This window comes from Pelodiscus sinensis, chromosome 14, assembly GCF_049634645.1.
Source record: "Pelodiscus sinensis isolate JC-2024 chromosome 14, ASM4963464v1, whole genome shotgun sequence".
Lineage (NCBI taxonomy): Eukaryota > Metazoa > Chordata > Testudines > Trionychidae > Pelodiscus > Pelodiscus sinensis.
In genome coordinates this window covers 27437031-27450898 of record NC_134724.1, presented here as the reverse complement: position 1 = coordinate 27450898, position 13868 = coordinate 27437031, and the positions used below count along the sequence as shown (strand labels likewise).

The 13868-nt window shown below is 38.9% G+C and overlaps 1 protein-coding gene across 7 annotated transcripts in view; it reads left to right on the top strand.

Moving 5' to 3' along the window:
• The window catches only part of RAB27A (RAB27A, member RAS oncogene family), a 91309-nt gene extending 78476 nt beyond the window's left edge, over nt 1-12833 (top strand). For 6 of the 7 annotated variants that reach the window (XM_006112764.4, XM_006112765.4, XM_006112761.4 and 3 more), the window contains 2 exons: nt 1422-1545; nt 11155-12833. In XM_006112764.4, the coding sequence (XP_006112826.1) occupies nt 1422-1545; nt 11155-11353 (323 nt within the window). In that variant the 3' untranslated portion in view covers nt 11354-12833. The remainder of the gene's footprint in view (nt 1-1421; nt 1546-11154) is intronic. The other variant, XM_025178258.2, reaches the window with a different exon arrangement.
• The last annotated feature ends 1035 nt before the right edge of the window (nt 12834-13868 follow it).

Below are 13868 nucleotides of genomic sequence, written 5' to 3'. Positions count from 1 at the left end.
GGCTCCTCTTGTTATATTTTTACACTTAATTTGACACAGTTTATGCTCGAACCAGGACTCGCCGAACTGCATGCGCAGATTGCCTGAACCCCTCTCTTCCGGGTTGCAATCTACTCGCCATAGGCGAGTAGATTGTAGTATTTGTCGAGCCCTGCTCCTTTCTATTTCCTTCACTAGGATTTAGCTTCCGTTTTTTTAAAATGATGCCTTTTTATCTCTCTGCTTCTTTTACTTGGTTGTTAAACCACAGTGGCACTTTTTCTGTTCTCTTACTGTGTTTTTTAATTTGGAGTATACATTTAAGTTGGGCCTCTATTATGGTGTCTTTGAAAAGTTTTCATGCAACTTGTAGGGATTTTACTTTTGTCGCTGTACCTTTCATTTTCTGTTTAACTAACCTCATTTTTGTGTAGTTCCCCTTGCTGAAATGAAATGCCACAGTATTGGGCTGCTGTGGTGTTTTTTCCGCCACAGGGATGTTACATTTTATTACATTATGGTCACTATTTCCAATTAGTTCAGTCATATTTACCCCTTGGACCAGATCCTGCTCTCCACTTAGGACTAAATCAAGAATTGCCTCTCCCTTTGTGGATTCCAGACCAGCTGCTCCAACCAGCTGCTTCAGTAATCAAAAACCTGAGAGTGTTATGGAATATCTCATCAAACATTGTACCCTTGATTTCACAGGAATTGCTGTTGAAAGAATTTGGCTCATTCTATATATTTTTTTTGTATTTCTGTTGTTATGCTTTTTAAATGTTAGGGATATTTGGACAGGAGTAGGAGTTTTGTTTGAGATAATCTGCTTGTTTTCCTTCACTAGATGTCTAAAACCCTCTGACATCAGAACTGGTTGTAGTGGAGATGATTTTCCCAAAGTAGAGTAATGACTTTGGGCGAAGAGAAGGATGGTGTAGTGTAGTGTACTAGTGCTCCAGATACTGGACTGAGTTCCCTGCTCTGCCACAGACTCCCTTTATGACCTTTGCATGTCACTGTATTAGAGTGTCCCATCTGTAAAATGAAGTATGATAACCCCCCTTACTTCACCAGGGGTTGGAAGTAAATACGTTAAGATTTTAAGCTCTCAAATGCTCTAGCAATGGGAGTCTTATAAGCATGTAAATGTAAGCAGCAGCACCAGATGAACTTTATAAGCAGTAAAAATCCCACTGGTGTGCAAATATCTATAGTGCGTTTAATAAAATAAAATATAAAATAAAATAAAATAAAATAAAAGATTGGGAAAAACAAGTAGGAAATTGACAGCAAATTAATTTTTCTCCTCTCCAAGAATTACTTCCCCTAGTTCTCCATTTTGTTTTTTAAAGGCACTCATGTTTTCAGTGAACTTTATATGTAACAGAATAAGATAAGCTCCCCCTTTCCTTTTTTTTTTTTTTTTTTTTTGCTGTTAGGCCAACTACAAATGCATGCGTATTGTGAAAACCCTGATATTATATTATGTGGAAACAAATGTGATCTGGAAGACCAGAGAATGGTGAAAGAAGAGGAGGCAAAGGAACTTGCAGAAAAACATGGGCAAGTATCTTCTGATGGTTAAAGTGAAATTAAATGTGTTTCTCTTGAAAGGTCTGTGATGTTGTTTTATGTATTGGAAGGGTCTTGTCATAATGGTCATCTTAGAACCCTGAGGGATGTTTCTGATTGCCATCTCTGACAGAGGCAATGCCATATGCTGTAGGCAAAGATATGCATCTTATTGTGAAATATTCCAGCATGGAGAGGTATCTTTGTGCCTGTCTGCCCTGGCAGTAGAAAACAAAGTAAATACCCCTCCATAATTTTATGACAAATACATTTCATTTATCAGGAACAAAGCTGCACATTACATCATAGAATCCTAGAAATGGCCAAAGGGATGGAAGGGATTTGAAGAGATCATTTAATCCTTTCTTCTCCCTCCCCTGACTCCTATGATTAAGTTTACCCTGACAGGCATAGTCTAACCTGTTCTTAAAAACCTCCAACATCTGTAGCTAACCTGTTCCAATACTTAATTATCCTTAGAGTTTGAAAATGTTTCTTAATATCTAATCTAAATCTCTCGCTGCATACTAAGCCAGTTAATTTTGTCATACTTTCAGTGAACATGAGGAACAGTTGATCACTATCCTATTCAGAACAATAGCATTTAACATGTTCTTATGTCTCCTCTCAACCTTCTCTTTTCTAAACATGCAGTTCTTTCAATCTTTCCTCATGGTTCCTTAACCTCTTCTAATTGCTTACTATGTTTTCTAAAGTCTAATTTGTGTTCTCTCCTCTGCACTTCCAGTTTTATCCACATCTTTCTTAAAAGTGCAGTGCCCAAGCTGAAGACTTACCAGTGCTGAGTAGAGCAGAACAATTAACTCCTGTTAGTACACCCCAGAATGACACTTGCCTATTTCATAAGAGCATCAATGACTCATATTCAATGGAACTCTCTCTTCAAAGTTCTTTTCTACTTTCCCTTACGGGTGATTCATTATAATGAATGGTAGGGGACTGGACTCGATGAGCTCTCAAGGTCCCTTCCAGTTCAGGTATTCTGTAATAATCCCTAGGTCCTTTCCTTCAGTACTGCTGCCTAGCCAGTTAGTTACCATTTTGTGATTGTGTATTTGATTGTTTCTTAAGTGCAGCTTTGTGCACTTGTCTTGATTTGAATTTCATTCTATTGATTTTAGTAATTCTCTGATTTATCAAGATTATTTTGAATCCTAATGCTGTTCTTCATAGTTTTTGCAACATAGCTCATCTTAATTTCATTTGAAATTTTGCAATTCTTTCCTCTCCATCATACGAGTCATCAACGAAAATATAGAATAGTTCTGAATGCAAGAAAGATCCCTGTGGGATCCCACTGGATGCATTCTGCCAGTTTGACTGTGAACCATTGATAACTTAACTCTTTCTGAGTGTTGTCTTTCAACCAGTTGTTGAACAATGCATTTATACTGTATTTTTCAAGTTTGTTTATGAGAACATCAGGTGGGACTGTATCGAAAACCAAAACCATGGTTAATCTTGTATAGCATGGCTATTTGCAGAGGACTAATTTCCTTGTGCAATGAAACTCAAGAGTTTACTGATCAATATTTTAAAGTCACAATTTGTGCATCACATAAAATTCTGGAAGAAATTGAAGGCAGTACTAAGCAGGGGCACTCTTTTAAATTAGCCTCACAAATTGTCAGCTCTGTTGTTAGGGAGAGAAAGAACAAGATAGGGTTTAGTGCAATAATGCTTCCTTCCTTTTTCTTCCTCCAACTTAAATGCTTATGTAATTCTATTTGTGGGGCACTAACCTCAAACCAGCACTGTTTTGTAACATGCACCTTCATAAAAAAATGGAAACGGTTGGAAATGCAAAGCAGTAGATGTGTGTTTTTTATATCTGAAATCTTTTGCACTTCATAGATTTCTATTGCTTGCATAAGGTAATATATCTGCTAATCTTCTCATCAAAATACCAAGTTGATCAATGTGGGAAACAATCTAGCAGGCTGATCCATAGATTGCTTTTCACTCAGTAAGTTGCTGTATGGGTATCAGCACTTGTAAGTGGATGAGAAAAGGTAACTATTAATAAAAATGTTCCTACATCTTCAAAAGATAGGATGAGGAAAGAGGAGCAACCCTACTTCACTGAGCTACTGCTGCTAACCATTCTGCGTAGTATGGAACATCTTCTTTCTGCCTACAATCAGTAAATGGTTCATTTAGAACAGTGTTTCTCAACCAATGGTATGCGTACCCTTAGGGTTATGTGAGAGAAGTCTATGGGGTACGTCAACAAAAGTGAAATTTGGCAAAAAATGTCCAGGATTTTGCCCTGCAAAGGGGATCGAGGAGGGCGCGGTGGCATGTACCTGTCAAATTGAATGTTTGGAGATGCGCGCCCAGACGTTAACAGCCACTTTGTGCACATGCCCCAGCGCCTGGCGGGAAAAGTGTGTGGCTGCGGCGGAGGCTCCAGTGAGACCCAGGGCAATTCCAAGTTGGGGGTTGGGTTTGCATGGGGAGAAAAAAAATCACTTCCACGGCCGCGCCTCCTAGTTCATTTCCTCTCCAGCAGCCTCCTTGGGGTGCTCCAGTGGGGAGGGTGGCTGAACCTGGAGACACGCATCCCCCTTGCCTCCTCCCTCCCCCCCACTAGCAGCTCAGTACAATGCATCCCCATCGCCCCTTCCCCATGGTGCTGCGGAGAGAAGCTCAAAGGCGGTGAAGTGGCATAATAACCTTTGCTACCAAGGACACCCCCTGCAGCATCAGTGGCGTAGCGAGGAGTGAGTGGGGGGGCAGTTGCCCCTGGGTGCCACACTAGGAGGGTGCCGGGCTGGGGTGGGAGCGCACAGCCCCATGTGGCAAGCCCGGTGCTGGTGGACTACTTGCTCCCTGCAGACAAGCTGCTGAGGCTGGGCTGGGTGGCATGAGTGGGCATTTCAAAGGTAGAGTTACCACATGTCCAGTGACTGTCTCTGGGGGAGAGATGGGGCATTGGGTTAGAGTGGAGGGGAAGGGGGGAGCTGGCAGTGCCTGCCTTTGGGGGAGGTGAGGGGCATTGGGTTAGAATGGAGGGGGCTGGGGGTGCCTGGCTCTGAGGGAGGGGGAGGGCATTGAGGTAGAGCTGGGGGCTGAGAGTGCCTAGCTCTGGGGTTACTTACAATTTTTTGTGTGTGAAAAAGGGGTACTTTATTAAAAAAAAAAAAAAAAAAAAGGTTGAGTAACACTAATTTCGAATATGGGTGTGGAGGAGACAGTCACTAGGGCTGTGTCTACACAGCAGTGTTATTTTGGAATAACTGATGTTATTCCATAATAACATAGTCCACGTCTACACAGCAAGCAGTTATTTCGACATAATGTCAAAATAATGTTGAGCTAGAAGACTTCTTACTACAACTCTTGTAACCGTCATTTTACAAGCAGTAAGTGAAGTTGGTGGAAGAGTGCTCTTACTTGGACTTCCTTTTATGTAGACAGCATCAAAAGCCGAAATAAGCAATTTCTACGTAAGCTATGCAATTGACGTAGCTCAAGTTACGTAGTTTATTTTGGCTTTAGCCCTGCTGTGTAGACATGCCCTCAGAGACTGATTAGTCCATTATTAAATATTTATTTTAATTATAATTTAACATTTATTATTTTCATAGCATTAACTAAATCTCACAAATTAAGAGAAAACAAGCAAGAATTATTTGCATTTTACAGATGGTGGTGACCTATTGGGAACAAGAGAGATTTTTAAAATCCCACCCAAAATTTATCCGTGTAAATTTGTGCCTAAATAAATAGCAATAAGGCTATCACTCTACTAATCCAACAGGTTTCTTTGCCCTATGATTGCCCAATTACCTTTGTGTGTCTCAGAAATTCAGGCTTCCCATTTCTCTTCAATTGTATAAACAGAATCATAATCGTATCAACTAAAGGATTCAGGTAAAAGTCATTTGAAGCATTTCCCTTTTGCAATCTCCACACCTGCATTCCTGACCTTTAGCTACTGTAGCTATTTCTTCACCTGGATGATATATGCAGAATGACAGAAGCATGTAGGTTGCTCAGTAGTGGACCCAATGGACAGAATGCCTTGAGGTTCTGAAATCTCTTATAACTAAAAGGATTTCCTCTATTATGAAATGTGTTGATAAAACTTTACCCTAATGGTTTGATCTGTAGTGGCTTAAAACTTTATGTGTATAAGAAAAGGAAGAAACACTTCTGTATTTACAGGAAGCTCTGGTAATTCTGCCATTTGCTTTCAGCTCCATGATAATTATTGAGTCATCCTTAATCATCCACAGAAGGATCCAGCATTTCCTCCAAACACTTTCACATTTAACACACAGTCAACCCTACTCTTTGCAGTGTGTATGTATGAAATAAACCTCTCTCCAGCTTCTTGAGTCTGCCACCAAAGTTACTGCTAAAATCCATTTTTGGAAAATAAGGGAGAAAGAGCGAGAGTGCTAGTTTGAAACGTAATTCCTCTAGTTATGATCAGCCCTCATCTACATTTAAAAATGGTATTGTGTTTGTTCATAAACACATTCATTCAAATTAGATTACATAAAACTGAATGCAATTGAGCAGACAGTTTGTAAACCAGGACGGACCATGTTCAAACTTCATCGGGAACAGCAGGAAGCTGCTGACTTTCTGCAAAAGGGGGATAGGAGAGAGAAGGGTGGATATTGGAGAAACTTGTGTACTATTCAGGCTCCTCTTGCTCCTTGCCCTGTGGGATAGCATGCTACTTTGGAGACACATGTCTTATATTAGGGGCTTTATAGGGCTAGGACAGATTTTGCAATTTTGTTTTAAAATATATTGCATAATAGAGGTGCTGTGATCTGGTAGGCCAAATCCTTTGCTTGACCAGCTCCTCTTCTATCCCCCTCTCAGTATATCTTTGAACTATATAGCTGGTTCACTCTCATGATTCACTCTCAGCCACCTCTTAGTGCACACATAATATTCCTATGTTTATTTCCGTTTGATCAGAAAAGGCATTTCTGGGAACAGAGGCAGTTTTTATCACCACCAACCACAGTGTTTGTGAATAGAGATCCACATGTTCTTTTCAGATCCAGATCTAAAAAGACATCTTGGGAAATAGCTGTTGGGAAAAACATTCTTTGCTTCTGAAATTGCATTTCATCTTGTCATTTCCTCTGCTGTGAATAATTAGCACCTAAATGCACTTGTCCTTATTTCCATTGATAAATGTCCAGTTTATTTATATAAAAGTACTAGAAGATTTACTTGGTGTTGCTTGGGTTCTTCAGAGCAAGGGGCTGCCAGTCTGAGGGGTGCAGGAGTCAGGGCAGAAGCTTGGGGCTGTGGAAGGCTTAGGGCAGGGAGTTGGGAGATGTGGGGAGTGCAGGAGTCAAGGGTGGTGTGAGAGGGGCTTGGCAGAGGGCTGAAGGTGCAGCAGTCACGGTTGGGGCTGAGGAGGGGCTCAGGGCCGAAGGCTAGCTGAAGAGCCTGCAGGAAGCTTATCTCCACGCCTGCCCCCTGCTGCCCCAAGCAGTTATAGCTGTCCTGGTCCCATCTCTTGCCCCTTGCTGTTCCCTGCGGTCATTACACAGTATAACTAGCCCTGCTAGCAGCTTTCCCTTTCCAACTCTCTCTTTCCATATTATGAAAAACAATCATATTCCAGGCAGATCCCATTGTCCTGGCACAACCAAACCCTTACCTTTCTTTAAGTTATGATAAGAGGAAGCTGCATAACACATTTGGTGGTGCTAGCTCTTACTGTGTAGGAAGAGTTCCTGAACAAACAGATGGATGGACAGACAGCCTTGTTTACTCATAACAAATAAACTTTCTCAAAATATATAGCAGATTTAGAAAAAGCAAGCTTGTCCAGTAAAAACAGACTCAGTCTGCTAAGATTAATTTTGTAGGTAGTATGTTAAAAATGTCCATAAATTAATAGTTTTTAAATTGTTCAGTGAATAGTATCCTCCGATCTCCTTTTGGTCTTGTGTATAGTGTTTAATTTATAATATGCTTTGTATTTCATTTCATATAAGCAGGAAATAACTGAATTTAAATGACACAAAATGGAAGTGTCATCCAACTCTTTCCTCCTATGCATTTCTGTCAGCACATTTATAAAAAAGTAAGTTGGCTTTAAAGTTCAACCACACCTCTATGGCATGTTGAAGCTGCCAAATTAGAAAGCAAACAGACAAGCTGGGTGAGGTAGTTTATTTTATTGAATTACCTTTTGTTGGTGAGAGAGACAAGCTTTCAAGCTTACACAGAGTCTGAAGAAGAGCAATAAACATATTATTTCATACTCTAATATCCTGGGACTAACATGGCTATATCAACATAGTATACAGTAGAAAGGAGTAACATATCGAGGGAGAAAAGAAAATGCTTTGTGTATTACAGCTTTTGAAGGGGAGTTGAAGTGGTGGTGTGATGTTGTCTAGAATAATCATTAAGCTCTCTGGACTTGGATGAAGGTGCCAGTTATGCTTACTGTATTAGACATGAATTGTTGGATTCTTCTGTTGGTAATAAGAATGGCTCAGTGATTCATTACATAATTGAAATGTAAATGACAGAATTACCTGCCCTTCCTGTAAGGCAACACCTGACATTTTTCATGATTGTTTGTCTATTTGCTTTAGGCTGAGAATTTCACATACCTGTGCTGAACAGTTTCCCTTGGGAATATGGCAGTACCTTACAAATAATTAAAAGGGTACATTTTCCCTTTCAATTGGCTGCATGAAAAAGTTTGAGATGACAGCAAATTAAGGCTGTGTCTAGACTACACCTCTCTGTCGACAGAGAGATGTAGATTAGTCATGTTGAAATTGCTAAATCCCGTGCTTCATTAGCATAAACATGGCTGCCGCTTTTTTTCAAAATGGAGCTTTTTGGAAAAAAAAACCCAGCAGTATAGACAGGGATCTGTCGAAAAATAAACCCTTTTCCGACAGATCCTGTATTCCTCAAAAAATGAGGTTTACAGGATCTGTCAAAAAGGGTTTTTTTTCTCGACAGATCCCTGTCTAGACTGCTGGGTTTTTTTCAAAAAAGCTCCATGTCGAAAAAAGCGATGGCCATGTTTATGCTAATGAAGCACGGGATATTTAAATCCCTGCTTCATTAGCAATTTCAACGTGACTAATCTACATCTCTCTGTTGACAGAGAGGTGTAGTTTAGAAGTACTCTAAGAGTTTGATGTCTGTGGAAACTTGCTTGTCTGCTCTTGAAATGGATTGACTTCTTTTAATTTCTCCACCTCATTCCTTTGCCAGTTGTGTGACATACATGCAGTCCCAAAAGATGATGATATTTTTCAGGGAATCCTCAGATTTATCAGTCTGTGGTTAATCAATAAACGTGTCTATACAGTGTACAATTTTGAGGCTGTTACTTAGTTCTCTTGAGTGCAGGTACCCTTGCAGAGTGACATGCTAACTCTAGATGGAGTTGTACATTTATGACAGAATGACTTTTAACCTGGGAAATTATACAATTGTAGGACTGGACGGGACCTTGAGAAGTTCTCTAGTCTAGTCCCCTGCACTCATGGCAGGATTAAACAGTATCTAGGCTTTTCCTTACAGGTGGTTGTTTAATCTTACAAATCTGGCGATTCCACAAGCTTTTAGGTAATTTATTCCATTAGTTAACCACCCCAACAAGAGGTTTTTCCTAATGTCCAACCTGAAGCTCTCTTGCTGCAATTTAAACTTATTGTTTCTTGTCCACTCATCAGAGGTCAAGAATAATTTTTCTCCCTCCTCCTAGTAACATCCTTTTGTGTATTTGAAAAAAATTATCATGTCCCCTCTGTCTTCTCTTTTCCAGACTTAACAAACCCAGTTCTTTCAATCTTCTCTAATGGATCATGTTTTCTAGATCCTTTAATCTTTTTTTGTTGCTCTTGCTTCAGTTTTCTCCAATTTGTCCACATCTTTGTTGAAATGTGGGTCCCAGAACTGGACACAATACTCTAGGGCTGTGTCTAGACTGGCCAGTTTTTCCGGAAAATCAGCTGCTTTTCTGGAAAAACTTGCCAGCTGTCTACACTGGCCGCTTGAATTTCCACAAAAGCTCTGACTTCCTACTGTAAGAAATCCTACTGTTCGGGCAAAAGTCCCTTTTGCGCAAAGCTTTTGCGCAAAAGGGCCAGTGTTGACCGCTCAGATTTGTTTTCCGCAAAAAAGCCCCGATCGCGAAAATGGCGATCGGGGCTTTTTTGCGGAAAAGCACGTCTAGATTGGCACAGACGCTTTTTTGCAAAAAGTGCTTTTGTGGAAAAGCGTCCGTGCCAATCTTGACGCTCTTTTCCGAAAATGCTTTTAACGGAAAACTTTTCCGTTAAAAGCATTTCCGGAAAATCATGCCAGTCTAGACGTAGCCTAGATGAGGAATAATCAGCACAGAGTAGAGTGGAAGAATTACTACTGCTGGCTTGCTTATGATTTACCTGTTAATACATGTCACAGTGTTCACTTTTTTTTAACAGTATCACACTGTTGAGTCATATTTAGTTTGTGGTCCACTATGACTCCTAGATCCTTTACTGTACTACTCCTTGATTACGAGAAGGTCAGGTGAGACAATATCAGAAGCCTTACCTAAATCAAGATATACCATTTCTGTTGCTTCCCCCTCTCCACAAAGCTTGTTACCCTGTCAAAGAAAGCTGCAAGTTTGGTTTAACATGATTTGTTTTTGACAAATCTATGCTGACTGTTACTTATCACTTTATGATCTTCCAGATGTTTGCAAATTGATTTCTTAATTATTTGCTCCATTATCTTTCCCAGTACAGAAGTTAAACTGACTGGTCTGTAATTCCCCAGGTTGTCCTTGTTTCCCTTTTTATAGTTTGGCATTGTATTTGCCCTTTTCCAGTCTTTTGAGCTCTTTCCCAACTTGCTTGACTCTTCAAAGATAATTGCTAATGGCTCAGCTATCTCCTCAGTCAGCTCCTTCAGTATTCAGCATATCATCAGAACATCAAGAGCAACATATAAAGAAATGATTAGGTCACCTTTCTTTTTTGTTTTTGTTTTTTAATTATTTTTTCTTTCTTTATTGTCCTGGGGCCATTCTCTCCCCAAGGATTTATTTCAGCCTGGAAAATCTAGGATTTCACTAACATACAGGCTCTTTATTGGATTCATCTTGCAAATTTTACTAGATTTGTAGGTGACTCATAACAAAGGGTTCAAAAGTATGTTCCCTCAGAGAATTTTTGCCCAGCAACAGATTCAGATAATAAGAGAACTAAGTATTTTTTTTACCTTTTTATTAAATGCATTTCCTTTATTTTAATCAAATGAATATTATTTCCTCTGTATTTACATCTTGTGTCAAAAGATTAATGGGTTATAAAAAAGGATAATTCCTTCTTTAGGCCTGGAACACAGCTTCAAGTGTTTAAACAAACTTTCAGAAAGTTCACTAAATATATAAGAAGTAGGCATGTCGGGGGGGAGAGAGTTCTCTGGACTACCAGGGAGGGAAAGGAGCATTTAAATGTAAGCTTTTGTTGAATTCTGTTGGCATTCTCTAAGGATAATGTTTTCATGCATATGGTGTTTGTTCCAGGAAAGGTCTCACTTGGTCTGTGATGGTGTTTTTTTTATCCTTTACAGAATACCATATTTTGAAACAAGTGCAGCTAGTGGAACTAATGTGAGCAAGGCAGTTGAAACTCTGCTTGACCTTATCATGAAGCGCATGGAACGGTGTGTGGACAAGTCATGGATACCCGAAGGGGTAGTACGGTCCAATGGACACAGCTCTACTGAGCAGCTAAATGAGGAGAAAGATAAAGGCAAATGTGGTTGTTGAGACACAAACTTTATTGCAATAATTAATTTAACATATATTTATGTTAAAGTATAGTTCAGTTGCAGCTTACTGGATTCATTTATGGATATTCGTTTATGTTATTATGGATATATAATAACAAATTTGTATTAATTATTGACATTTGCTTTCTAAAAACAATTAAACTTGTCACATGTTTAATTTATTTGCAGTTAGAAAGACATGTATGTTTAGGTTTGGTGCAACATTGGACATTCTCCGCTTTCAGTATCTTAGACTATTACAGTGGTAGACCAGTCAACAGAGGTCTTTAAGTCCTATTTGAATAGAAATGTTCCATCCTTACAGCAATAATGATAAACAGCAAATTGCATGTGCTTTGCAAAAGCAGGCAAATAATTGTTCTTTGTTTTTCATGAACTATTAGTTTTTAATGACAGGAGCAATATAGGGCTATTTTTATATGGAATAAAAAGCTGTCTAGAGAAATGCCAAGATGACGTTTACACAGCACTACTGCTATGCCATGCAGTCTTGAACTTGATCTTCTAAACTCCAATTGTACTATAGGAAAGATTCAATATATCATAATAGATCACCTAACATGTGAATTCCAAGAACATGCTAAGGCATATACATACCAAGGGCAAGCCTAAACTGAAAATGCTCCATTGATGCGACTGTGCCTCTGTACCATTTGAAGACACTCCTATGCCAAGATGTGAGAATTCTTCCATGGACATAGTTAATGCATCTCCATGAAAGGCGATAGTTATGTCAGCAGGAGAAGCTCTCCGATTGACATAGCACATCAACACAGGGATTAGGTCGATATAACTGCCTTACTCATGGCTGTGGATTTTCCATACCCCCAAGTGACACAATTATACCAATATATGTCTGTAGTGTAGATCAGACTGTAGATATGGGGTGTGTTTATGAATTCATACATTTTATATACAAATTCTTTTATGTTTTAACAGGAATTTAGGGCAAGCTAAGTGCCAGCAAAATTTCATCAGAGCTAGTGCTTTGCACTGAATTTATTTGTACCAAGCATGCATTTGGAACATTTCTTCTTCAAATATGGACTGAAAATTTTAATATTGGTCCTATTCTGGTGAGCTATAACTGCCTACGATATCAATGTTGTTTAAATTAGTACTTCTGTAAACGTATAAAGCTGGTTTTCTTCTGCTTACATTTAAGCCTTGTACATCTTGGGTTTTGTTCATTCCCTTTAAAGTCTCACTTAGAATTGGGGGAATATGTTTTGATTATGTAAAGGTATACTCTGTTTCTGGTGGATGAGCATTTTTATTTATCCTCAGATATGATATAAAGAATAATCAGTATTTTTTACATTTCTTTTTAGCCTGATTATGTGATAGGCCTAATAAACTGTTTTCTATCCTAGCAGGTTCATATAACTCTAAAATATTGTCAAGTAACATCTCAACATGCCAAATTCAGTCTTTTCTGTAAAAAAAACAAACAAAAACTGCTGCTGCTTTTAGAAATTAAATATTTATTTATTTAAAAGAGCTTGTTATTTGCCTACCACATGCTCAGGCAAATTCCTACAGTCAGATGGCAACATGAGATGTGATGTAATATATTTTTAATTAAAGAAAATTGAATATGTTAAAAGGACCAAAAGTGTATACCAGAAAGATAACTGAGAAGAAAATGTATCAGAGGGGTAGCTGTGTTAGTCTGGATCTGCAAAAGTGACAAGGAGTCCTGTGGCACCTTATAGACTAACAGATGTATTGGAGCATAAGCTTTCGTGGGCAAAGGCCCACTTCATCAGACGCATGAGACGTGCATCTGACGAAGTGGGTCTTTGCCCACGAAAGCTTATGCTCCAATACATCTATTAGTCTACAAGGTGCCACAGGACTCCTTGACGCTTTTGAGAAGAAAATGGTGTCTTCACTGAGTTTAATAGAAACTTTAATGTAACTTTTCATTTGCTTTTTAGAAATGTAGAAGGTGTTAAAACTCACTTCTACCCATGAAAAACTTTCTGCAAAGCAATGCGTTTGTACTTTAACAAACATAAAATGTAAATATTACATTTTTATCATAACCTACAGAAGACATTTAACCGTGTGCAACATAACTTGAATGTTAAGGCACTGTGGCAGAAGTCAAAGCATTCTATATTGTATACATTGCTGTATTTTCTACTGTACAGTACCAAGAATCAAATACCTGTGGACCAGAGTTACTATAGTCTAATTCATGTGTGCCTTTCGAAGTTGCCATTGCCTGTGTGGCCAATAGAGTAACAAGAATTCTACTGTGGAACACAACACATTTCAATGCACTTAAGTGTTTGGGTTTTAAATGTAGAAATGTAACCCCTCGCTTTTCAGAGGGTTCCAGTGGAATATTGTCACCTGTTAACTTTAATAGAAGTTGTGTGTCTAGAATAATTTCCATTTCCTGAAAAAAGTATGGATAAGTGCAGCCAACTACTGAGTTAAACTACTAATGAAGTTACTTAGCTATTTTCTCTTTGAAATGCACA